At 36.5% G+C, this 27,863-nt stretch overlaps 1 protein-coding gene across 6 annotated transcripts in view; it reads left to right on the forward strand.

Moving 5' to 3' along the window:
* The window catches only part of TSEN15 (tRNA splicing endonuclease subunit 15), a 130,623-nt gene that overhangs the window by 1,550 nt on the left and 101,210 nt on the right, over positions 1-27,863 (forward strand). For all 6 annotated transcript variants that reach the window (XR_010839710.1, XR_010839708.1, XR_010839712.1 and 3 more), the window contains exons 2-3: positions 1,768-1,849; positions 2,128-2,263. Coding sequence is in view for 2 of the 6 variants with exons in the window: in XM_059074960.2 (XP_058930943.1) it covers positions 1,768-1,849; positions 2,128-2,263 (218 nt within the window). In the remaining 4 variants the exon portion in view is untranslated. The remainder of the gene's footprint in view (positions 1-1,767; positions 1,850-2,127; positions 2,264-27,863) is intronic.

A 27,863-nucleotide genomic window follows, 5' to 3' on the forward strand; every position in this document is an offset into this window, starting at 1 on the left:
TTGCCTCTGCTTGGCAAATTGCTGCCTTTTACCAGTCATGGCCCAAACAATGAATGGACAGTGAATGGACATAAGGGTTTTTGTAGGAATATCAGGGACTAGATACTTTGGTCTAGTAACTTTAGTAGAATTGCAGTCTTATGCTGGAGAGCACTATTTCATAGATAATAATCTAAAAACAGTCCAGAAAAGGAACAATTTGAAGATCTTTTCATCTTCTCTTGCTTGATTTTATCCTACTGCTCTGATCCCCTTATTTCCCCTCAAGGTGAGAAAAACAAACACTAGCATGGAGATGTTATTCAGTGCCATAAAAGAACCAAAACATGGAGAGGGATCATGGTGGTTAGGAGCATAAACTCAAAGTTAGACTGCCTGGGTTTGAATCCTGGTTCTGTCACCAGCTTTGTGATTTTTTTGGGGGGTGTGTGTGTGCAAGTTGTTTTATCTCATTGTTCCTCAGTTTTCTCATCTGTACAATGGGGATAAGAATAGTACTAACCTTATAGGGTTGTTACAGGATTAAATCAGTTAATATTGGTAAAGCACTTGACACATAGTAAACACTACCTAAGTGTTTAATAAGTGGAACAACAGTAACACATTTTAAAAACGTCTTCTAGATTTGATGTTACTATTTATATGGGTTGTTTGATTTTTCAGTTCTGCGTTTGTATTATTCGGTTTGAAAATTACTTAGGTCGATCCAGTAACGCAATGTCAGATTTATCATCCTCAAACACCATGTTGATTATATTATTCCCATGCTTAGAGAATTTCCTTATGGGTAAAATTCAGACTATTAGCTTGGCCATCAAGACCTTGCCACCTGGTCCCCAATTGCCTTTTCAGTGTCATTTTCAAAGACGTTTAAGGTTTGAGGAGGACAGTTAATAACGCCCCTCTTTTCCTGTACCTGTGCATACTTAGGAGGATGCCGATGGGGAAGTGTGACTTCAGATCTGCACCCAGGCAGGTCTGCTGACGCCTTGCTTCTGCATTGTCCCTGCTTCCCCACCTAGTCACTGACATAGCTCGAATACCTCAGGCTTCTCTTGCAGGGGCAGGCCCCTGAAGATGTTTGCTCAGCGCTGACCAACAAGTCTGAAAGCAGCAGCAGTTTGCTTGGTCCTTTAAAAATCAATTAAATAACTCCCTACTCTTGAGTGAGCAGGGGTGGGGAGAGAGGCCAGGAGTGGTCTTCTTGCAGACTTTCTCCACAGGCAAATAAGAGACCAGGGAAATAGAGGCTCCCACTAACATGCGCCAACAAAAGTTCTATTAAAAAATGTCTCTACTCCTGGCAGATAGGTTTCTTTATAGGCCCTTGAATATGTGTTGCTTATTCCCACCTTTGTGTGATTACTCACACTGTTACTCTACCTCCTCGATTTATTCAAATCTTACACAACAAGTCCTTCAGGGCCCAATTTGCATCCCACCTCTGCCAGGAAACATTCACCAACCAAGCCACCTGAGTGGAGCTCCTTTGACCTGTTGTGTCATGTTTTTTTTATTCCACTCACTTGGTTTTTAATCACTTACTGTCATGTATTTTTATTTGCCTACAATTGCAGGTGTGTGTGTGTTTACCCTAACAATCCATACGTTTTTTAGAGATAGGGATCAGGGCTTAGTTGCCATGTAACTCCCACTATACCTATAAGAGGGTATTATATATTATCTATTTAATAAATAGTTGTTGATTGAAAGAAAATATTAAGAGATTCTTCCTTCTCTATTTGACAATTACATTTTGATTTTCAGTATTTAGAAATGATGGAATTAGATATAGGAGATGCCACCCAAGTTTATATAGCATTCTTGGTTTACCTGGACCTCATGGAGAGTAAGTATCTGTTTTATTATTGTTTTGTTATTAGGGCGGTGGTGGGGGTATGAGGAGTTGGGTTGGCATATAGCGTTTATGCATTTGCTATTAATTTTGTCACTGTTGTGATTTCTTTATTCCTTTACATTGGGAATTACTGGGTAACAGAAAACACTAGAATGATAAAGAGACATAGCTTTATAAGTGATGTTTGCTCAGCTGAGTATTAGGTAGGTGTTTGGAATTTTTATCTTTTATTTTTGATAAACATTGTCCATTCAATGATGCACTTTCAGGTAAAAGTTGGCATGAAGTAAACTGTGTGGGATTACCAGATCTCCAGCTCATCTGCCTTCTTGGTACTGAGATAGAAGGAGAAGGGTTACAGACTGTGGTACCTACACCTGTCAGTGCTTCCCTCAGCCATAACAGGTGGGCAGGTGATTTTGATCTTTGTTTAACAGGTTAGTCCCTTTCCTGAATAAAGCGCTAGGAATCATTAAATTAGACGTAGTAATATATATATATATATATATATATATATATATATATATATATATGTATAGTATTTGTATACATTTTGTAAAATTTTATCTTCCACTTTTTTATTTAACTCCAGGTCACAGCAATACACTTACATACAGATACAAACAGAGCATTTGTCATTTACACTTTTCCTTTGAAAATAAAATATCTTAATATTCTAATATTGATATATCACACATGCTTCAACAAGTTGGTTTTAATTAATGACAGAGATTCTGTAGAGACAGACATTGGAAAGTTTTGAAACAAGGAATGCGGTTAAAAACAATCTTGATTTTTCCCTCTCCCAATGTGTCTGCCACATATTGTTAACATTTTCAGATAATCTGCTTTCGATGACTGTAAAAATTGGGAGGTTTTGTTCCTTTCCTCTCAAAGCATTTGTAGAGGTAGTAGTATATTTTAAAAGGAATTTGGGGTACAGGGATCATTGCTTTACTCTTGGTTATTTGAGGAATAAGTTAAATATGAGTATTTAACAAGTATTCATTTACTGTGAAGTATTACTGTGTTTTTCATGTTCATTGGGAATTGTTTCATTTTAGATCTTTTTAACTTTATAAAAAGGCATGTAATCGTTTGAGGCTCACTTTACGTACTTAATGTCATACTGCTAACATTGATCTATTGTGTATTTTGGAGGTGGGAGGCTGCCATATAGCATTCCATGTGTGATTGTACCACAGTTTTCACACCTACTCTCTTGATGATGGAGTGTTGCTAATGTTCAACTTCAGGGGGTAATTTCAAACTGTTTTCCAAAGTGGTTACCTCAATTTACTTTCCCCTGCAATGTAAGCAAGATCTTTGGAAGCTGTGTGGTCTCTTACATTTAGTATTCTCAGACTTTTAAATTTTTGTCAGTTGAATGGCTTATCTCACTGTGGTCTTAATTTGCAGTTCTCTGATATTGAACATTTATTTATATATTTAATATTTCCTCTCTTGAGAAATGTATTTTCATATCCTTTGCCTACTGGATTGCTTATAGTTTTCTCGTTGATTTCTAGGAGTTCTTTATATATTCTTGATAATAATACTTTTGGTTGTGTTTCTGAGCTTTAAAATCTGTCTTTCAGGTATCTTTTGATGAATACAGTTCTTAATTTGAATATAATCCTATTTATCCATTTTTAATAATCAATATCTTTGTATCTAATTTAAGAACTATTTCCTGTCTAAAGGTCTAAAAGAAGTTCACCTATATTTTCCTAAGAGTTTTAAAGTTTGCTTTTTTTAATGGTATGGGAGGAAGGCTAGGAACCCTATTTTCATTTGGATAACCATTTTTCTCCACCTTCATTTACAGAATATTCCCTCCTTTCCATATTGTCCGACATATCATCTCTGTCATTTTCCAAAGCTTCCTCTATGCATTGATTTGTTTCTGGGCTCTCTTTATATTCCATTAGTCAATATATTTATCCTTGTGCCAATACCACATTTTCCTAATTGGTAGCTTCATAAGAAGTCCTGGTATCTGGTTAACAAGTCTCCCTTTTTGCTTTTCTTCTTTAGAAGCTGTGGCAGGCAGCCTCTAAGATGGCTTCTTATAATCTGGCCTTGTGATGGTCACACTCTTCTGTAATTCCCTTCCCTGGAGTTAGTGACTTGCTTTCAATAAATAAAATTTGGCAAAAATGATGGGATGTTACTTCTAAAATTAGATTATAGAAGACTATGGCTATTTGGGGTCTTTTGTGTTTCCATACAAATTTGATTGTGTCTAGTTCTGTGAAAAATGCCATTGGTAATTTGATAAGGATTGCACTGAATCTGTAGATTGCCTTGGGTAGTATAGTCATTTTAACAATATCAATTCTTCCAATCCAAGAACACAGTATATCATTCCTTCTGTTTGTGTCATCTTTGATTTCTTCCATCAGCATCTTACAGTTTTCAGAATACAGGTCTTCCTGACTTCAGACTATACTACAAAGCTACAGTAATCAAAACAGTATGGTAGTGACACAAAAACAGCTACATTGATCAATGGAACTGTATAGAAAGCCCAGAAATAAACCTGCACACTTATGATCAATTAATCTACCACAAAGGAGGCAAGAATATACAATGGAGAAAAGACAGCCTCTTCAATAAGCAGTGCTGGGGAAACTGGACAGCTATGTATAAAAGAATGAAATTAGAACATTCTCTAATACCATATACAACAATAAACTCAAAATGGATTAAAGACCTAAATGTGAGCCTGGATACTATAAAACTCCTAGAGGAAAACATAGGCAGGACACTCTTTGACATAAATCTCAGCATTCTTTTTTTTTATCCATCTCATAGAGTAATGGAAACAAAAGCAAAAATAAGCGAATGGGACCTAATTAAACTTACAAGCTTTTGCACAGCAAAGGAAACCATAAACAAAACAAAAAGAAAACTTATGAAATGGGAGAAAATATCTGCAAACATTGCGACCAACAAGGGCTTAATTCCCAAAATATACAAACAGCTCATACAGCTCAATATCCAAAAAACAAACAACCCAATCAAAAAATGGGCAGAAGTTCTAAATAGACATTTCTCCAAAGAAGACATACAGATGGCCAAGAGGCACATGAAAAGATGCTCAACATCGTTAATTATTAGAGAAATGCAAGTCAAAACTACAATGAGATACCACCTCATACTGGTCAAAATAGCCATCATCAAAAAGCCTACAAATAATAAATGCTAGAGAGGTTGTGAAGGAAAGAGAACCCTCCTACACTGTTGGTGGGAATGTAAATTGGTGCAGCCATTATGGAGAACAGTATGGAGGTTCCTTAAAAAACTAAAAATAGAGTTGCCATATGATACAGCAATCACACTCCTGGGTATATATCCAGAGAAAACTCTAATTTTGAAAGATAATGCACCCCAGTGTTCATAGCAACACTATTTACAGTACCCAAGACATGGAAACAACTTAAATGTTCATTGACAGATGAATGGATAAAGAAGATGTGGTATATATGTGTGTGTGTGTGTGTATGTGTGTGTGTGTGTGTGCGTGTATGTGTATATATATAACGGAATATTACTCAGCCATAAAAAAGAATGAAAAGGATGAAAAAAGAATGAAATAATGCCATTTGCAGCAATATGGATGGACCTGCAGATTATCCTATTAAGTGAAGTAAGTCAGATAGAGATAGACAAATATCATATGATATCACTTATATGTGGAATCTAAAAAAATGATACAAATGAACTTATTTACTAAACAAATAGACTCACAGACATAGAAAACAAACTTATGGTTACCAAAGGGGAAAGAGGGGAGGGACAAATTTGGAATTTGTGATTAACAGATACACACTACTATATATAAAATAAACAACAGGACCTACTGTATAGCACAGGACACTATATTTAATATCTTGTAATAACCTATAATGGAAAAGAATCTGAAAAATAACATATGTATACACATATATATATTTTTTCAGGTATACAGCAAAGTGATTCATATATATATATATATATATATATATATATAGTAAACAACTATACTTCAATTTAAAAAAAAAAGACTATGGTTTCTGTCAGGCACTCTCTCTGACTTGCTTTTTCTGAGGGAAGCCAGCTGTCCTGTGAACTGCCCTAGAGAAAGTCTGAACATAGAGGAGTAAAGGTAATTACTGATGGAGCAAAATTCTTGAGAGGTGGGGAGTGGTAGATTCAAGAGACTAGTTGAAGAGATTAATATTGAGCTAGAGGAGGAACACCTGAACCTCCGAGGCAGGTAGAAAGGACAGAGGAATACATAGGTGTATCTGAGTGGGTTTACACGCAGGGAAGAGGACAGAGCACCATAAATTCTAACATGAAGCACTTTGATAAACACCTATTCCCTTCCTAATTCTCTATGATAAATGCATATTGATTTAATAGAAAGACCACTGGACCAAAGCCATAAGACGTAGGTTCTGGTCTTGACGCTGACACAAGATTTTCTTCGATGATGGAAACACACCTAATTTTTCTGAGTTTCACTTTCTTTGTCTTTTATTGAGGGATATAGATTATCAGTAGATAACATTTAAGATCCCTTCCAAATCAAAGCTACCATAATTGGTTATTTTCATTGTGTGTATTGTTGTATAAAATTATATTAAATTAATTTTTAGATTTCTATTAAATAATTTTTGTATGTGTGATTTGTTATGACAATTGTTTTTTGATATATCAGGCTATTTATACCCTTCTTTGAGAGGCTCCTTACTCTGAGATTTTTCTATGTGTTTGAAAATCAACACATAACAATTTTACTAGCATTATCTCCAATAATGCTTCTTCTGTCTAAAAGACTTAATAATTCACTCCTTAAATCTCTCCCTTTGTGTCTTTTAATTAATCTAACAAATATCATCCTAGCTAGTATTATTAATATATTATTTGTTTGGAGAAGGAACTACCATTTAGAGTTTACCTTAATTTAATCCTAAAAATAAAATCAATAGCCTGTTTGAATCATATCATTTCATAAGTCTAGAATAAATTTGTGTCCTATTAATTTCTAGTTTTTCCCAACTGGTGATTATTGCTTTTCTAGCTTTTTAAGTTTGTTTTCTTCTTTAAATAGAATTAGTTGGAAGGTTAACTTATTAATCCATTTTTATACTCTTGCATTTAATAACTCAGAGAGCTTAAGTCTGTGTGTTTTGTTTTTATATAAATATTCATAATTATATTATGCAGTAGAATAATAATACATAAAATAGCACAAATGAGGCCCAATACACATTAGATTTATTATGCCTTTTATGCCATAACATTTTCTCAACTCAAAGAATGCAAATAACCTTTTAACAAAGATTTGTGTATGTATGTTTGATTTCATTCCTCAGTTTTTAACGAGTAATAATATCTTTAGGTGGTAGGCAAACTTTTATGTACTTTTACTTCTATGTGTACTTTGTATATAAAATGTTACATATCTAACAGAGATGCTGCAATTTCAGATGTTTGTGGTTAATGTAGGAATTTTCCTTCATTAGTAACACAAAGAAAATTATTGACTTTGAAGCTTTGGCAGACTTGTATAGGGAAGAAATTCATTAAGCCAAGTCCTAAAAGTATTTGGGTAGGAATTCATGAAGGTAGCTCACCTTAAAAAATATATATTTTTTTAAATTTAAGAGAACAAGCAGCTCTTACTTTATCTGATAATAAATCATCTACAAAAATAAATAACTCTGTGTTCACTTTTAAATATCATTACTGTCAGATAATATTGCCTGGACTTTTTAGTTTAGCAAATATTTACAGACAGTTATGTGTCAGGAAGTGATCTAAGTGCTAGGAATACCGTGTTGATCAAGACAGCCTCTTTCTTTTTTTGAGGTATAATTGACAGGCAACATTATATTAGTTTCAGGTATAAAACATGATGATTTGATATTTGCATGTATTGGGAAATGATCACCACCAATGAGTCTAGTGAACATTCATCACCATACATAGTAACAGAATTTTTTTCTTATGATGAGAACTCTTAAGATCTACTTTCTTAGCCACTTTCAAATATGCAATACAGTGTTATTGACTGTAGTCACTATGCTGTACCCTACATTCCCATGACTTATATATTTTATAACTGGAAGTTTATACCTTTTGACTCTTTTTACCCGTTTCACCCACTGCCTCTGGCACCCACCGTTCTGTTCTCTGTATTTATGAATTTTGTGTGTGTGTGATTCCACATATGCATGTGGTCATATGGTATTTAAGACATTCTCTTGAAAATAATGTTCTAGCACTAAATGTTGGCTGGAAAATAAATTTTATTTCATTTTTTTGGTAATTGTTAGATGAGATCTGGTAAAAACAGAATTGCCCTTTGTTCAGATATTTAATTAACTGTAATTTGGGACCACCTCCACTTATTTTATTGTTAGGTAATTGAATAAGAAGGGTAGTGGAGTACTGATAAGTACTTTACACAAGGTTGTGTCAGGACCCAAAAGAAGGACAGAAAAAGCCTCCTGAAAGTTGTAAGACATCATGTTTTAGGAGGACAAGTGCAAGTAGTTAAATGTGCCTGCCTGCCTAGCATGGAATCTAGTTCAGAGTAGGTGATTAATGGCATTGATTAAGGCCGCTAATGAACAAATGAATGTATAGAACTCATGAGAAAAGAAGGGAAGGATGGGAAATGAGGCGGGAAGAGTTACGTACATCATGAAGGCCATCACTGCTTTCATTTTTTTGCTGTTACAAATTGTACTGTAATGAATAGCCTTGTAAATATATCCTTGTTCTCATGTATGAGCGTTTCTCTAATGTAGAAACCTAGAGGTGAAATGGCTGGGACATATAGCATTTATACCTTCATATTTACTGGTGATTACTAACTTGCTCTCCAGGAGGTTATCAGTTTATGGTCCCACTGACAATATATAAGTTTCCATAGACTAGGAGAAGGGATTTACTGACATATAGCTGACAAAGATTAATTCAGAATATGTAAGTAACTTCTGTGCCTCAAGGAAAAAAACAACCCAAATGAAAAACATGGGCAAAGAATATGAACAGGCAGTTCATAGAGGAGGAACCCAAATGCTCAAATCTATTTGTAATCAGGGAAATACAAATATAAGACGTGCTTCTTCATGTTTATCTTGATGATGCAGAAGCTTCTCAGACGGTTTATGTTGTTATTGTTTGACAAAAAGAAGGTATGGGGGGATCTTTGAACAGGGCTTCAGCTAGCTCATAACATGCCTTGGAGCGAATTAGAAACAGGGACTCCCTCTGGACATATAGAAAAAGTCTCTTCACCAGGATTCAAGGTTTGGAAAGCACCATAAATCAGATTTCAGACGCACTTGTACCTGGCATCCTTGTGCAAGGCACAGTCTGTACAATATACATGATTCCCTACCCCTGAAACGTGTCTGTTGAGTCCTAGGTTTCCAGAAGGAACTCTAAAAATTACTGGTACATGGATGGTGTTATTGAAGGGCTTTAAGCAGGGGAGTGATGCTGTAGGTTATTCCATGTTGTTATAAGAGTATTTTGCATTTGTAAAGAAGTTACAGAATTTCAAAGTACCTTCACATACTCTCGTATACTCTTGTATACTCTCGTATCATCAGCTCTAAAATCCTGAGTGGTATATAGGTATATAGGGTACTTGTTTTATCCTAATTTCACATATAAAAAGCTTAGATTAAAAATGTGGTTTTATTTATGCTCTACTGTTTCCAAAAGATAATAAAGGATTAAATGAGTTGTGCCAAGATCTCATAGTAGATAACAAAGTCTCATAGCTATAGTTCTTCTTTCTTTGTTGGTGATTTTAAAATCTTTTACTGTAGAATAAAGCCAGATACAGAAAACTACATAATATAAATGCATAGATTGAGTTACAAGGCAAACAGTTTGAACACTTGTAACCCACCAAGTCAAGAAATAAAACTTTTCTAGCCATCCCAGAACCCCTTCAGTGTGCCCTGTCCTAAGCATTACCTTTTCCTTTCCCGTTATTCTTACTTTTATAATAATAACTTTTATTTTGGCTATACTATTTTATGGTGTACTCATGGTACATTTCAACGTTTCCCTGTCCTCTGTAATTTCTGAAAATTGGCAACTGGAACCAGGGCCTTGATTATATCATATTAATAAGACTGTAGCTGGTGGCCTGTTCTTTTGTCAGGAGGCATGTAATGTCCTTTTACTTTTTATATACATTTTTAAATCAACGTAATTTCTACAAATAAAGCACTTCTTTATTTACATCTCAAATTTTGCCCATTAAAAAATGTTTTTGGTTATATCCTGTAAATCTCTGTTGATCTGCAGCAGAGTCCAGCAAACTCTTTCCGTGAAGCTCTAGATAGTAAATACTTGGGGATTTGCAGGCCATTTGGGCTCTGTTGCAGCTCCTTAGCTCTGCCGTGTTATGGTGAAAGCAGCCCTAGACGATACATAAACAAATGGTGTGGTTTTTATAACTTTATTTACAAGAACAGAGGGCAGTCCAGATTTGGCCCATAGACCATTGGTTTACCAACTCCTGATCTGTGGATTTTGCCCCTATACTTCTCTTTTCCTTACAATTTTTCTGTTAAAGAACCTGGGCTGTTTGACACACATACTCTCCCATAATCTGGGTTTGTCAGTTACTCACGGTGCATTTCAACGTCTCCCCGTCCTCTGTATTTTCTGCAAATTGACAGCTGGAACCAGCAGCTTGATTAGATGCAACTGGATCATGTTAGGAAGACTATAGCTGGTAGTCTGTTCTTTCATCAGGCAACATGTAATGTCTGGTTTCCTCTCTGTGTGATCTTAGTAGCGCTGATGCTTAATGCCTAGCTTTGACTGGTGGTTTTAACCTTCGTTGTCATTGTTGTTCTCACCTATGATTCTAGTCCACTTCCCTTGAACTGCAGCACAGATACAGTAGAGCTTTGGTTCATATATTGTTCCCAGGACCTCTTAGTGCTGACTTCCCCCTTTGACTTTCACTCAAGAAAGCACAGTAGAATGGGCGTAGGTGAGAATGGTGATATATTATGGGGAATATTAATTTTATATTAAAATATGACCTGCCAACCTTGATGCTTTGTTGTTAGCAACAAATTACTTTCTACACACTGCACAACCAACCTGAGCAAACCAGCTGTAAATCACTATCCTAGACTGTGTTGCTTAGCGGCTTGATTATAGTGCTCTCACTGCTGTGGCCTCTCCCGTTGCGGAGCACAGGATCCGGACGCGCAGGCCCAGCGGCCATGGCTCACGGGCCCAGCCGCTCCGCGGCATGTGGGATCCTCCCAGACCGGGGCACGAACCCGTGTCCCCTGCATCGGCAGGCGGACTCCCAACCACTGCGCCACCAGGGAAGCCCAAATAAAATTTTTTCTCAAAAACTTTAAATGACATTTTTATTACTAGGGAATCTGGGTAGTATACAAAGCCTGAGAGCCAGAGGAGTTGGCAGTTGCTGCAGATGCAACTTCATGTTATTTACAAAGGGCATGTTACACTTTAAGGCATGATAGCTGTCTTCTTTATTGAAGTCCCAAGTTTTGGAGCCTGCTGTTTGTAATGCTGGACCACACTCTGTCATTTACATAGTTAACTACAACTTAGTTATAAAATATTTCCCCAGTGATAACAATAAATGATCTCACTGTAGCTCTTAAAACTACAGCAGTAGCTATCTTGCTGCTTGACTGCTGAGTGGCATATATATTTGCAAGGCTTATGCTTTCCATTATTTATTTTATGGTGTATATGTATTTGGTGACTCCTTAAAAGGTAACAAATCTAGACAGCATTTAATGTTATATCTGCGTCAATTTCTAAGAATGCCCAAACAGTTTTTGTATCCATTTCCTATTTATTTTCCCAGGCTTTGGACCTAGTGATTTTTATGTACATAGTTTCTGGCAAGAGTACAGACAGATTCCACTACGGAGCAAAAGTGTATTTGAATAGCAGTGAGTGAATGCATTACTTTGAGCAAAAGTACAGTTTATGATTGGTGTTTTCTTTAAAGCAGTTATGCATAATATTTGCTCATAGTTAAAACACTTTGGCGTACTTTGCAAGTCTCAGAAGGTCTTATGTATACTGGTCCCTTGTGAAAATATTGATTTAATACTACTTGCTGATCTCCAGTGGCAGAATAGAATTGGTAAAATGCGTATATCTGATACCTAGTGGGAAAATTATGTTGATGGAGTATGAAGTTGTTTGTGTTTCTTGAAGGGAAAGACACAGCTCCTTTTTCTCTCATCTAAAAATACTTCCTAAAGCTAATGTAAAATAATCTTTAGCTTACATTTTAAAATAGTAAGTTATGTATTCGGATGGCATACGGAAAGTACTCTAGATTGTTTCTTACTAAAGTGAATCTAAGAATCCATGTAGCAGGTTTGGTCAGTGACCATAGAGGTATGACTACAGTTTCCCCAGACTTCGTGATGATATAAAATCATAGTAATAAATTCACAGAGGTCAAAGAGATCTGAGGAATTTAAAAATGAGACAACCGGAGGAATGCTAATGAAAGACAAGGGACTTTTTCAGAGCTAAGGAAGCAAATGAAGTCAAATTTATGTTCACATGACTTAATTAGCTTCTCTTTGGACCATCCTGCCATTGATATTTGTTGAGTGTCCCTAAATGTGTGAAGTATATTACAACAAAGTTAGGATAAAAGTTTTACAGACTTCTGTAATTATTAGTATTATAGGTAGTTATAAATGGGAAAATATCTTAAGAAACTGACACAAGGACCCATACCAAATTGTGAGGAAAAAAAATGTTTTTCTGTTTTTTAGCTATCAGTTTTGGGGGTTTTTGTTTGTTTTCTGATAGACTTATGTTGTCTTCCAATTTCAATGTCAATTTAGTTTCTTCAGTAAGATATGAGAGATGTGCTGAAAACTGAAACCCCAGTTGCCACATTTTAAGCTTATCTGCTTTTATACATAAGTTTACAAAAAAAAAAAAAGCTGAGCAAAGTGTCTTCTACAATCATGAGATTCAGGGACAGTTAAGATACTGTTTTTTGAAATGCTCTATAAATCTCCTTTGTTACAAAGGACCATAGTTCCTTGGTTAGTAATACCAATGAATCATTCATCCTTTTAAACCCAACTAAATTATAAATGGCTGTCTTCGCTCAGTGCCAGAGAAGGATAGTGAATAGTTTATGTGAAGATAGAACCTGTCCAATGACCATTTTATCCACCCCCACTTCCACAAATTTGTGGCCTTTCTTTTGATGTGTGGTGATTGATAACCTCTCTAAAAGAGGTACCTTCAGCCAGTTTATCTGAGAGGCAATTTTTCCAAATATTCTCTTTCTTAGCATCTTCCAGTCTGAATATTACTCTAGAAATTTAGAAAGAAGCCTTCAACATTCCATATACCAAATTGGTCATCTGCTAGTTCAGCAGCCATAAGGCTAAAAGTCTAAGAAATTTTGTCATTTGGTTTGATCACAACGCTTTTGGCAAGATTCTTGTACAATTTATGCTTTAAGAGAAGTGAAGACAATTCATTCAGAGCCAAAGTTAGGATTTCTAGCCTGTGATTTTTTAAATCTGACACTTAGCTTATTAAGCCGTATTAACCTGCTTCTTACAGCCTTGTCAACGTTTTCAGTGTTTCAAAAGAATGCATTCTTCCTTCTTCCTACATTGAATCAAATGAATTGCAGTTCTCTTTTCTTTGTTGGAATTAATGTAGCTTTTAAATACAGTTTTTAAAGACTGTAAATAGTAATTTTTCTTTTCTCAAAGGTCATGATTCATTTTAAAATATTTTATTAGTTGTTTCTGTATTATCACAGCAGTAACCCAGGTAATAAAATAGACCAACTGCTTATTTTTAAATTCATTGTACCAGTGTTTTTATGGGGAGAAGAAAAAGAACCCATATTTTAAAACACTGAGATGTGTAGGAAAAATTAAAATTTTATTTATCGTTCTTATACTAAAATAATATAACTTTCAGTAAAAATACTATGAATGTATATAATTATACTTTTTCTTTAAGCATTAAATGTAATGAATATAAATGAATATAAATATAATTATACACTATCTAGAGTCAGAGAAGCATGTTTTGGTTTGGGGGGAAAGGATAAAAAAGTGAATTGCATATTACTCCAGCATTTTCTAGTTTGCTCATTCATTTACTAGGCATCTGTTGTATGCTGGACTCAAGGGATCCAAAACATCACAAGATGCTCACAGTCTTTAACTGAGACGGACAGACATTTATAGCCATCGTGATGAATGTAATGAGAGACGTGTACGAGGCACTGAGGAGGACTGCAGAGGGAAGAGATAGAACCTTGGCTGGTGGTACATGAGGTGCGGGAGGCTGTGAAAGCTTCCTGCAGGACGAGCTGTTTGAAATATGTGTAGGCATTCCATGTGGAATGGAGTTGGGAATGGATGTTCCTAACAGAAGTAATAACATGAGCAAGGTATTGAGGTCTGAGAGAGCCTGGAAACTGCAAATGGTTCCTTAAAACGGGATATTAGTAATGGCAGAGGGAAGGCGTGCCTGCAACTGGTGAGAAGGCCCTGGATTAGGGGTGTGTGTGTGTGTGTGTGTGTTGATGTAAGAGAGATGGGAATGGGAGAAGGAGGACGGAGGGAAGGAAGGAGAGACAGAGATAGAAAATATGGAAAAAGTACCCCTTCTCCTGGTAAGCAATAGATCAGGAGAGGCTGAAGGGGTTAGGGAATTCAAAGATAAGAGAAAGCTAAATCAAGTGTTTTGCCACTTTGGGAGATGCTGGTATATCCTGAAAAAACAAAGGTAGGAAAATTATTTGAATCAGAGTATTAGGAACTGTAATACGTGTTTCCATTTTCTCTAAAGATACCAGTTAAAATATACAAATCTGCGAGGATATAGGAAATGACCAGCAGTTAGTGCAAAAGCATATTTTAGGGATTTGAGGAGATTAAGTAACCCTCTCCATCTCTTGCTATTTCACAAGCTTCCTTTGTTGAAACTTTGCAAGTTGCTGGCCTCAAAAGGTTAAAATGTTCTAGGGTTTAGGCCTCTGAACTTTTCTTAGGTAGCTTCATCTGGTTCCATGGTTTTAAATATCATCAATATACTGATGACTTCCAAATTTATGTCTCTTCCTCTGCCTCTTCTATGAATCTAAGACTCATATTTAACAGTCTACTTGACATCTCCACTGAGCTCTAAATGGCATCTCAAATTGCCATGTCCAAAAAGAACTCTTTCTGTTTTATAAATAAGTTCATTTGTACCATTTTTTTTAGATTCTGCATGTAAGCCATATCATATGATATTTGTCTTTTTCTGTCTGACTTACTTCACTCAGTATGACAATCTCTAGGTCCATCCATGTTGCTGCAAATGGCATTATTTCATTATTTTTAATGGCTGAGTAATATTCCACTGTATATATGTACCACATATTCTTCATCTATTCACCTGTCCATGGACACTTAGGTTGCTTCCATGTCCTGGCTATTGTAAACAGTGCTGCAATGAACAGTGGGGTGCATGTATCCTTTCAGACCATCTTTTTCTCCGGATATATGCCCAGTAGTGGGATTGAAGGATCATATGGTAGTTCTGTTTTTATTTATTTATTTATTTATTTATTTATTTATTTATTTATTTATTTATTTATTTATTTTTTAGTGGTACGCGGGCCTCTCACTGTTGTGGCCTCTCCCGTTGCGGAGCACAGGCTCTGGACGCGCAGGCTCAGCGGCCATGGCTCACGGGCCCAGCCGCTCCGCGGCATGTGGGATCTTCCCGGACCGGGGCACGAACCCGCGTCCCCTGCATCGGCAGGCGGATTCTCAACCACTGCGCCACCAGGGAAGCCCTGTTTTTATTTTATTTATTTTTTTATTTTTTATTTTTTTCCCTGTTTTTATTTTTTTAAGAAACTTCCATACTGTTCTCCACAGTGGCTGTACCAATTTACATTCCCACCAACAGTGTCTGGAGGATTCCCTTCTCTCCACACCTTCTCCAGCATTTATTGTTTGTAGATTTTTTTGTTGATGGCCATTCTGACTGGTGTGAGGTGATACCTCATTGTAGTTTTGATTTGCATTTCTCTAATAATTAGCGATGTTGAGCATCTTATCATGTGCCTCTTGGCCATCTGTATGTCTTCTTTGGAGAAATGTCTATTTAGTTCTTCTGCCCATTTTTTGATTGGGTTGTTTGTTTTTATGATATTAAGCCACATGAACTGTTTGTAAATTTTGGAGACTAATCCCTTGTTGGTCACATCGTTTGCAAATATTTTCTCCCATTCTGTGGGTTATCTTTTCGTTTTGTTTATGGTTTCCTTTGCTGTGCAAAAACTTTTGCGTTTAGAAGATGAACTGATGGTTACCAGGGGGAGATGGGTTGGGGGGGAGCAATAATTAGGGAGTTTGGGATTGACATGTACACACGGCTATATTTAAAATGGATAACCCACAAGGACCTACTGTATAGCACAGGGAACTCTGCTCAATATTTTTCTTGTTTTTAAAAAATTTTTGTTTTATATTGGAGTATAGTTGATTAACAGTGTTGTGTTAGTTTCAGGTGTACAGCAAAATGATTCAGTTATACATATACATGTATATATTTTTCTTCAAATTCTTTTCCCATTGAACTCTGCTCAATATTATATAACAACCTAAATGGGAAAAAAATTTGAAAAAGAATAGATGCATTAAAAAAAAAAAAGAATTCTGTATTTGTCCCCTAAACGGCTCCTACTTTCAGTAAATGGCAACTCTGTTCATTCGGAGGCTCAGGCCAAAAACCCTGGAGATAGTTATCTCTCTCTATCTATCTATCTATACTTTATTTTTTAGAACAATTTTAGATTTACAGAAAAATTGAGCAGATAGTACAGAGGTTTAGCATATAAGCTTCAGTCCAGCACAGTGTTTATTAGTTGTTACTATTGTCTTGTCTTAGTATGGTACATTTGTTACAAATAATGAACCAATATTGATATATTATTGTTAAGTAAAGTCTATAGTTTACGTTAGGATTCACTCTTTTTATTGTACAATTCTATTGATTTTAACAAGTGCATAATGTCATGTATCCACCATTACACACAGAACAGATTTCCCACCCTAAAAATCCCCTGTGCTCCATAAGTTCATCCCTTCCCCCCGACCCTGAACTGCTGGCAGCCACTGAATTTTTAACTTTCTCTGTAGTTTTGCGTTTTCCAGAATGGTATACTTGAAATCATACAGTATGTAGCCTCTTCAGATTGGCTTCTTTCACTTAGCAATACACATCCTCGGCACCATGGTACTGTTCGTTTTTTGAATTTTACCTATTCTAATTCATGCATAGTAGTGTCTCTCTTTGTTTTTTGAAATTTGCAATTTCCTAATGACCTATGATGTTGAGAATTTTTTCATATGGTTATATGCCATCTGTGTATCTTCTTTGATGAGGTATATGTTTGGATCCTTTGCGTATTTTTTATTTGGGCTGTTTGTTTCCTTTTTGTTGAATTTTGGATACAAGTCCTTTATCAGATATGTGTTTGGAAAATATTTCCTCCCAGTCTGTGGCTTCTCTTTTCATTCTTCTAATAGAGTCTTTTGGGGAAGAGAAGGTTTTAATTTTAAAACCTACAATTTAATTATTTCTCTTACAGATCATGCTTTTGGTGTTGTATCTAAAGGCTCATCATCAAACCCAAAGTCATCTAGATTTTGTCCTATGTTGTCTTCTAAAAGTTTTATAATTTTGTGTTTTACATTTAGTTCTATGTTCCATTTTGAGTTTAATTTTTGTGAAAGATGTAAGATGTGTGTCTAGAGTCATTTTTTTGCGTGTTAATGTCAGTTGTCCAGCACCATTTGTTGACAAGACAGTTTCACCATTGAGTTGCTTTTGCTCCTTTGTCAAAGATCAGTTGACTGTATTTATGTGGGTCATTTCTGGGCCCTCTATTCTAATTCATTAACCTATTTGTCCATTCCTTCACCAATACCACATGGTCTTAATTACTGTAGCTTTATAGTAAGTCCTGAAGACAGGTAATGTCAGTCCTCTCACTTTGTTCTTTTGGGTATTGTGTTGGCTATTCTAGGTCTTTTGCCTTTTCATATAAACTTTAGAATCAATTTGTCAGTATCTACAAAATAACTTTCTAGGGTTTTGGTTGGGATTTTGCTTAATTTATAGATCACAATGGGAAGAATTGTCATGTTAACAGTGTTGAGCCTTCCTCTCCAGGAATATGGACTATTTCTCCATTTATTTAGATCTCCTGTGATTTCTTTCATCAGAGTTTTATTGTTTTCCTTATACAGATGCTGTACATATTTTTGTTAGGTTTATACCTAAGTACTTCACTTTTTTGATGCTAATGTAAATGGTGTTATGTTTTTCATTTGAAATTCCAATTGTTCATTGCTGGTATGTAGGAAAACATTGACTTTCATATATTAACCTTGCTATGTCTCTTATTGGTTTTAGTCCACCCAGTTCTCAGACCTCCAAATTAATTTGTTAACAAATTCTGTCAGTTCTCCCTTAAAAGTATATCCAAAATCTGACCATTTCTCACCGCTTCTGCAATACTCTATCACTCTGGTGTAAGCTACTATCATCTCACCCTCTGTACTATCGCATCCTGAGAAGTGGGCTTCCTTTAATAACACTTACAGCATTTGTCACTACTCAATATACTATATATTGGTTATTTCTTTGTTTGTTTGTTTGCTTGTTTACTCTCTTCTTCCCCCACTTCCTCCGTGGAAGCAGGAACTTTGTTCTATTCGTTGCTATTTCCCCTGTGCCTAGCCTGGTACCTGGTATTTGGGGTTAAATACATATTTGTTGTATGAGTGAACTCACTCAGACTACTCACTTCCTGCAACAGAGACGTGCTAAATAATATCTTAAAGAGCATAAGGTTGCTACAAGCAACCTTCTAAGAGTTTCTAAAAAGTTAGAATGTCTGCAAAGTTCATCACTGTTTCCCACACTTTACACTGTAACTGTAACTGGTATGCATCTGAGGAGAGAACAATCACAGATCTGGAGAGTCACTCTGCCAATGCTATGAATAGTCTCCTTACCTTTTAGTTAAATTCGTTTTCATCCATATCTTCCCCTCCTTAACACACCCACCCCCACTTCAACCCTTACTTTTCCTTAGTGCGTTGGAAAAAGGACTTGTATTAATGGTGCAGTAAAGGGTTAATAGAACTGAGTTCCTTCTTTAGAACATTTTTAAAGTTATGAAATTTAATTCTGAAATGCTACATATTTTTTGAGGGATACTTCATTATTATTTCCCTGTAATCAAAAATATTCCTCTCTCCAAAAGTATATTCTTTATTACAAATTCATGAAATGATCATTATTTTATATGAGGCCTGAAGTCTAACAACTAGTAAAATGATTTGTCATTTGGCTTCCCTGCATATCAGGATGTGTGTCCTCATACTACCTCCGTTGGAAATCTGTTTCTGGTGAAACCCCCAATTCTGGCAGCTTCTTTCAACTGACATAGCATTTTTTTCTTACCCTCAAAAAAAGCTTGCAGTTTATTTTAGAATGGCTTCCCACTGGGGTGAATAGCCACACAGGCACTTAATTGTTCAGTAAACGCCCCTGGGCTTTTAGCTGCCTTGATTTTTTTACAAGGAAGGCATTGGCGTGATTCCTAAGGAGGTGGTCTGTTATTCTTGAAACTTTCTTCAGAACTGAGCCTGTGGATGAATAAGGCACCGTGGGCACAGATTTAATTTTGCATTGTGTTTCAGAGTTGCATTATTGCGTGTCGTTTCAATATATCACAATGAGGCAGATCAGGGAGTTAATGTCCTTTATTGATGAAGCTACAGTGTGTATCAGTTTGGCTACATTGAAGAGGACAGGAGGAGATGTTGCTTTCTGTGGATTGAAATTAATAATAATTTTAACCCATGATGCATTCTAGTTTGACAACATTGAGGTTAAAATTAATGTTGTCTTCAACTTTCTTTTCCTCTGTGCAAATCTCCAGAGATTACTTAGTCTCTATTGTAGGATTGTTACCAAAAAAGTGAATGTTAAGGTTTATGGAAAGCATTTGAATAGCTTGGAAAAAGGGCAGTAGCCAAATAATGTTCCCTATGTGTTTGCCTCAGGCACATTCTCAAGTTAGCTTTGTTAAACTTGGGAGCCACTCTGTTTTCAGTATGCTGAGCTCCTCTCTGAACAATTATGAGAAAGAAAAACCTGTTATAAACATCAAATTCTGTTACTTTCATCAACAACTATGATTATTACTGATTTATCTCTTTCTTTAGATGGGATTTTTTTCCCTTGAAGTATAATGTACTCAGAACCTGAAATTTTTATTATTAATACATAGGTTATATTTTACATATGTGGATTACTATCACATATGAACCATAAAGGGTTTTATTATCTAAATTATTATTTTAGATTTGTGTGATGAAACATCTCTACAATAATTTTGCAAAGAACTGAGCTTTTAAAAAATATGCATATAAGGAAACTTTGTTCTGTGGTTTCTAAATTAAGATTTCAAACTGTAAGCTTGTTAGAGGTTAAGTGGGACTATAGTATTTTAGTGATGCTTCAGTGTCCTCAGCATCTTTACAATCATGTGTGATTTTTAAAATAGAACTTTGGAACCTGTTGTTATATTGAGATTGTGCAATCTGTTGACTCAAAGGCAAATTAAACATTTTTAGGAGTTTATTAGTGTCCCATGAAGGAAACAAACTGGACAGATCTCAAATGGGCATAGATGATGGCATTACTTTAAACATATGTTAAAAATTGACTAGAAGAGATCCTGAACAAGAATCTTTGTAAGACTTCCCAAGTGTGCTTTGGGTAACAGAGGCAGATAAATTATTTTGTTCTGTTACTACTGTGAAGATTCATTGGTAATTTTCCCCCACACGAGAGCTCTGAGACGGGAACTTCCATTTCATTTTGACAGTGATTTCCCTCAACTCTGAAGACAATACCCCTTTTACAACTCTGAGCTAATTTTCAAATGTTAGCATTTCCCACCTGGGTGTTTTGAGTAAGTCTGAAAATGTTTTGCTATTTATATCAAAGAACTCTGGAAACAAACATGAATGAGATGGAAATTTCTATCCTAAATTTTAGTATATGGTCTAGAGTTCCCACACAGTTTACATTAGGAAAACAGCCATGCACACGCACACACGCATGTATGTACATTTCTGATTTAAACCACGTCATATCTTGAGAAAAAGAAAATACGTAAAAGTTGTCTTAATAGGTTTTATTTCCCTTTCCGTCTGTGTCCCGTCTTCGTCATACTCTGCCAGTTAGGGATATTTAAAGAAACTTATTTTTAAGTTATGTGTATTACAGTGGCTTCAGAGTGTTACTTTCCATCAGTGCTGTGTAATAAGGGTTCTGATTAATATTTATGGTTGCTTTATCTCTTTCTAAAGTAAACTTCTGATATGAACAGTAATCTAGCCAATTGTCATAAAATTCAGCATAGGTGGAAATTATTTTTTAAGGGGAAGGTAGTGGTGACACTACCTTTGCAAGAATGCAAATCTGGTATAGATAGTATATATAATAATGCTGTATTCAGTGACTACTTGACAGTTTGCAAAGCCTTTTCATGTATGCCACCTCATTGATTCTTAAAATAATCCTGTTTGTAGACATAAAGGTATACTATCTTCAGATTATAGCACCATTTGTTAAAAAGACTTTCTCCATCGAATTGCCTTTGTAGCTTTGTCAAAAATCAATGGATCACACTTATAGCATATTAAGAAGTAATACTTATGACAATATTAACACAAAGGATGGGGCTATATTGAAGCAAGGAAATGATATCAGAGACTAACTTGAAGAAATGAATAGTATCAGAAATATTAAATATGTAGGTTAATGTATTTTTTATCCTTTTTCCTCTTAACTTTTTAAAAAGACCTAAGATTGTATAAAGCAATAATATAACGCTGTATTGAGTTTATAATATATAGGCATAATATATATGACAATAATAGCACAAAGGAGGAAGAAAGGAATGAAAGTTATACTGGATTTTCTATATTTGTTTTAGAATTGAATTAGTATTAATCTGAGGTAAATTGTGATAAATTAAGATACTAATGTATTATAGTGATCTCTAGAACCACCACTAAGAAACTTGAAAAAGTACAGTTGACCTTTGAACAATGCAGGGGTTAGAGGTGCCAATCCTCTGCACAGTTGAAAATCCAAGTGTAACTTTACAGTTGACCCTCTGTATCTGCAGTTCTGCATCCGCAGATTTAACCAACCAGGGATCATGTAGTACTATAGTACATATTTATTGAAAAAAAAATCCACATATAATTGGACCTGCATAGTTCAAATCTGTGTTGTTCAGAGGTCAACACAAATTAAAATTAAAATGGTACACTAGAAAACATCAATTTATTACAAAAGAAGGTGGTAAAGGAGGAACAAAAAAGACATGTGATATATAGAAAACAAACAGCAAAATGGCAGATATAAATCCAACAATATCAGTATTAATTTTAAATGTGAATGGATTAAACACTCCAATCAAAGGACAGAAATTATAAGACTGGATATAAAAACAAGATCCGGGCTTCCCTGGTGGCTCAGTGGTTGAGAGCCCGCCTGCCGATGCAGGGGACACGGGTTCGTGCCACGGTCCGGGAAGATCCCACATGTCGCGGAGCGGCTGTGCCCGTGAGCCATGGCCGCTGAGCCTGCGCGTGCGGAGCCGTACCGCAAAAAAAAACCAAGATCCAACTACATGCTGTCTGTAAAAGAGACACTTTACATTCAGAGACAACAATTTTGGAAAAGTCTCAGCTGTTTCTTCTATGCTGCTATAGTCTGAATGTATCCCCTATGTTTCATATGTTGAAATCCTAAGCCCTGAAAATGATAGTATTAGGAGGTGGGACCTTTGGAGGTGCTTAAGCCATGATGGTGGAGCCCTCATAAATGGAATGAGTGCCTTAAAAAAAGACCTCACATTTCAGATAGCTCTGAGAAACTGCTCCAAAGAGGTAGGGGGGAAGGTCAGTATATATGTGATTTTGGTGAAGGGGGAGTACCTGCAATTAGCACATATTTTTTGCAGAAGGTTTCTGCTAGTCACGAGAAGCAGACATCACCATGAGGGAATTTAGTCCTTTTCTAGATATGAGGAGATACAAGCATTGGGCTCATAAAATCAGCTCCTGAAAATATCTAACTATCGGAAGACCTGTTCTGCTAGTTTTACCCGGAGCACAGGGGGCTCTCCACACTGAACTCCTTTCAGGGGGTGTCAAAAGTCAGCAGGTGCAGTAGCACATGACTTAATCCTTGTAGAGGTGGATGGCACATGCTAATGGCAAGTGCCAATTTGTAGTTGACAGTGCCCACAGCCTAATCCCAGAAATCTGTGAATATGTTATGGCAAAAGAGATTTTGCCAATGAGATTAAGTTAAGGATCTTGTGATTGGGAGATTTGCCTGGATTATCCGGGTGGGCCTTATTTAAAAAAAGAGAGAGAGAGAGAGAGACCTTATAGAGATCCCTTGCCCCTTTTACCATGTGAGGACACGGTAAGAAGGTGCTGGCTGTGAGCCACGAAGAGGACCTCCACCAGAATGAGACCATGCTGGTGCCTTGATCTGGGACTTTCCAGCCTCCAGAATCCTGAGAAATAAATATCTGTTGTTTATAAGCTGCCTGGTCTGTGGTATTTTGTTATAGCAGCCTGAACGGACTAAGACACACACCATTCTCTCCTTATTTTCCTCTGTAATTCTGTTTACACATATGTTAAACTGATATTGCATCAAAGGCCTCTGATGTTTTATTTAAAGAAAAAATAATTTCTCTTTGTACTTCAGTTAAGTTTCTCGTGACCTATTTTCAGGTTCACTAAATCCTTTCTTCTGCTGTGTCTAATCTACCATTAAGCCTAGTCAATACTTTGAAAATACAGTTTTAAATTCTAGAATGTTCACTTTCTTTACAATTTTCATTTTTTTGCTTATATTTTTCATCTTGTCACCCATTTTGTCTGTCTTTTTCCTCAATACTGTAACATTTATTATAGTTATTTTAGAGTCTTTACTAATGGCAACATCTGTTTTTCAACAACCTTAGTTTTGCTCCTGATTATTAGATATATTTTCCTGCTTCTTCACATAGCTTAGAGTTTTTCACTGGATGCTGGACATGGTGTATGAAAAAAAGACTGATGTTGATAGACGGATGTCGATTCTACTCCCCGCCTCCAAAGAGCTCATCCTTTCCTCTATCTGGGAGGTAGAGTTAGTGTCTAATTTAGTCAATCAAATCAGAAGTCAAGAGGAATCATGGCTGAATTGCAGCTTTAGTTATCTCAGTTCTCTTCTTGGTTTCAAATGTCTTAAGAATGGGATCAGCCCTCTCTCTTCAGCAGGGCTTAGTGATTAGGGCTTGCTTGCCATTTTCCTGTCCCTTCCCCAGCTTCTCATGCTGTTGCTTAAACACAACCAAAGTCCCATGAGTGAGAGTTGGTGAGCTGGAGGGGTTGGTGGCTTTTAAGATTCCATTCCACCATGCCAGTTCATGTGCCATTTTTACAAGTAGTGCTGTTTTCTCCTGGTCCCAATGAAGTTGCTTGCGTATGACTGGCTTACTCCTCCAGCCACTGCAGCCAGACTTAGCAGTTGCCCTCAGGGGTGGAAGTGGCTGTGTCTTGGTCTCTACCCTGGAAGGGCTCATTGCTCATTGGAATTTAGTTCCTTTAAACTTCTCTGTGTTTACCTCTCTTTTATGGCATTAAAGAAAAATGGCATATTGTTAAGCACATCAGGTGTTTTCTCTTTATTATCATAGGGATGGTGGTCTTTTGAGATCTTTTATATCCTCATTAGAAGTGAAACCCCCCTTCTGTGCTGACTTTTGAATAAAAAATATTGAAAAAAAAAAGGAACACTGCCTTGGTGATCATATCTTACCATTTTTATTCTTAACTTTTTTAAAAAAATAAATAAATTTATGTATTTATTTTTATTTTTGGCTGCATTGGGTCTTCATTGCTGCGCGCGGGCTTTCTCGAGTTGCGGCGAGCGAGAGCTACTGTTAGTTGTGGTGCGCGGGCTTCTCATTGCGGTGGCTTCTCTTGTTGCGGAGGACGGGCTCTAGGTGCGCAGGCTTCAGTAGTTGTGGCACGCGGGCTCAGTAGATGTGGCTCGAGGGCTGTAGAGCACAGGCTCAGTAGTTGTGGTGCACGGGCTTAGTTGCAACGCGGCATGTGGGATCCTCCCGGACCAGGGCTCCAACACGTGTCCCCTGCATTGGCAGGCGGATTCTTAACCACTCTGCCACCAGGGAAGCCCCCTTAACCTTTTTTGTAATGTAGAGTAGGGGTCAGCAAACCTTTTCTTAAAGGGCTAGATAGTAAATATGTTGGGCTTTGCGGACAGAGTGGCAAAATCAAGGCTATTATGTAGGTACTTATATGACCATTCAGAATGTACCATTTAAAGATGTAGTAAAGACTATTCTTAGCTCGTGAGCTATAGAAAACAGGTGACCATAGTTTGCCAGGCCCTGGTATAGAGACAAATGATAAAACAATTTGACTGTTTTGATGATCAAAAAGCAAGCAAATATCAGATACTTTTAAGAAATTAAACTCTAAGGAGTTCTTTGGTACACCATCTACCACTGTCATCTACAGTAATAAGTACCAAAAATGATGGTCCTGAGCTGTCAAGACAAGTTTAACTTTTATTTAGTGTAATTGAATTGCATAATAAATTTTGGAAAAATGTTTATCAGAAATATTTTAAAGTTTATATGCCTGAAGAGTTAGTTATAGCCATATGGAAACCTTCCTTCAAAAAGCCTCATTCAGGGACTTCCCTGGTGGTCCAGTGGGTAAGACTTCACCCTCCCAATGCAGGGGGCCCGGGTTCGATCCCTGGTCGGGGAACTAGATCTCACATGCGTGCTGCAACTAAGAGTCCACATGCCGCAACTAAAGATCCCTCATGCCGCAACTAAGACCCAGCACAGACAAAATAAATGAAGTAAACAAATAAATATTATAAGGGGGAAAAAAAGCCTCATTCATTCTACCCAAGTATTCTACTACATATTGAGCATTAACAATTTTTTTTTAAAGCTTTGACCCTCAAAATGGGTACAGTCCAGTGGAAAACAGACACTTAGACGTAAATATAAATACAAGGTAGTGACTGCAGTAATGTAGGTTTGCACAAGGTACCTCTGTAGGGTTGGGGAAAGGTGGCAGGGAAGCCTTCAGAGAGATGATGCTTTGCTGACTCTTGAAAAGGAATTAAGATTTTGTCAGGTAACATTTTATTTATCCAGTATTACCATATTGTTGAATTGACTTTTTCAAGGTCATTTTAGAAATGGTTTGACTATGAGGAAACAAACTTAGAAACTCATTCTCTCCTTATCTGATTACATACCTGTGAAATTTAAATGATAGTAGGTAAGCAGCTTTTTGTGACTGTTTTAAGAAACCAGTTATCACTCTGTAACATATGCAGTGACAAAATGATAGTTTAGCAAGAACAATTGAATTTCAGCTTTTCTAGAAGTTTATTGCTGTTTTAAATCACTTTAAAAATCTTGTCTCTACCACAGGTTTTTTAAAAAGCATTATAATTACTATAGGAAGAATATTTCAAAGCAGAGACTTTTCTTTTTAGATACTTTGTAGATTCAGTAGCTAGTAGGATGGGTGAAGAATCACAAGAATTTTTACTTAGGGTTGGGAGTAGAATTTAAGGGGACAAATCAGACTTTTGTTAAAGAGAATATAGTGTTGAGTTATTTATGTATTCAGTTGTAGCATGTTAATATACTAGTAAATCTTTTTCTAATTCCTGGAAAATTGGTTAGCTTCATGAAAAAACAACTGACCATTTTTTATTTGACTTTTTAAGAGAGCTCCTCTGGAGATTATATTTTACTGAATTATTGAATACAGGTTTTATTGAGTAGGTAATAAGGATTTTTAGCTTGTGGTAAACAAAAGCTAATAGTGCTTTGAAGACCTAGATACTGGATTTAGTAGATTATTTTCCACAGCAAGCAAACTGAAACCCTTTATAACATTGACGTTTGATACATAATCTTACAAAAAAGTTTTTTCTCTATATATTTTCTTTTAGCTTTTATTAAGTAACAGAATACATATGGAGAGCCACAAAAATATCTATATTCATATCTAATAATTCTGATACCTGGAAAGACCCAACAGAATTTTTTAAAAAGAAACGACTGCCTGCAGGAAGAAGATGATTACAGCTTATCTTTATTAGCCCCTCCCCCTCCTCACAAGAAACCTGAAAGAACTTTACAGCAAGAGGGGAGTGATTGGATAAGTTATAAGGCAATAGAATATTATATAGCCATATAAAGGTTGTAATTATTAACACCAGGAGAAACATGGGGAAATGTTTATTATAGTCTATTTTTAAAAAACAAACCTGAGGGCTTCCCTGGTGGCGCAGTGGTTGAGAGTCTGCCTGCCGATGCAGGGGACACGGGTTCGTGCCCCGGTCCGGGAGGATTCCACGTGCCGCGGAGCGGCTGGGCCCGTGAGCCATGGCCGCTGGGCCTGCGCGTCCGGAGCCTGTGCTCCACAAGGGGAGAGGCCACAGCGGTGAGAGGCCCGCGTACCACAAAAAAAAAAAAACCAAACAAACAAACCTGAATACCAAATTGTTCCACTGTAAGATACCAAGTTGGAAAATTGGAGAAATGAGTAACCGGGATCTTTAGCTAATTTAGATGCACTAAATACTGTTAGAGTCCCATTCTTTTGGTTCCTAAATGCAGTTTTGAGTCTCTCGGGTATGATGATCAGGAGAGATGGGTGAATACAAAAGAGAAGGACTGAAAGTCAGTAGATAGCTCTTATTTGTAAGATTTTCTGTATAAGAAGACAACTTTAGGGCTTCCCTGGTGGCGCAGTGGTTG

The sequence above is a fragment of the Kogia breviceps genome, chromosome 1 (assembly GCF_026419965.1).
Source record: "Kogia breviceps isolate mKogBre1 chromosome 1, mKogBre1 haplotype 1, whole genome shotgun sequence".
Classification (NCBI taxonomy): domain Eukaryota; kingdom Metazoa; phylum Chordata; class Mammalia; order Artiodactyla; family Physeteridae; genus Kogia; species Kogia breviceps.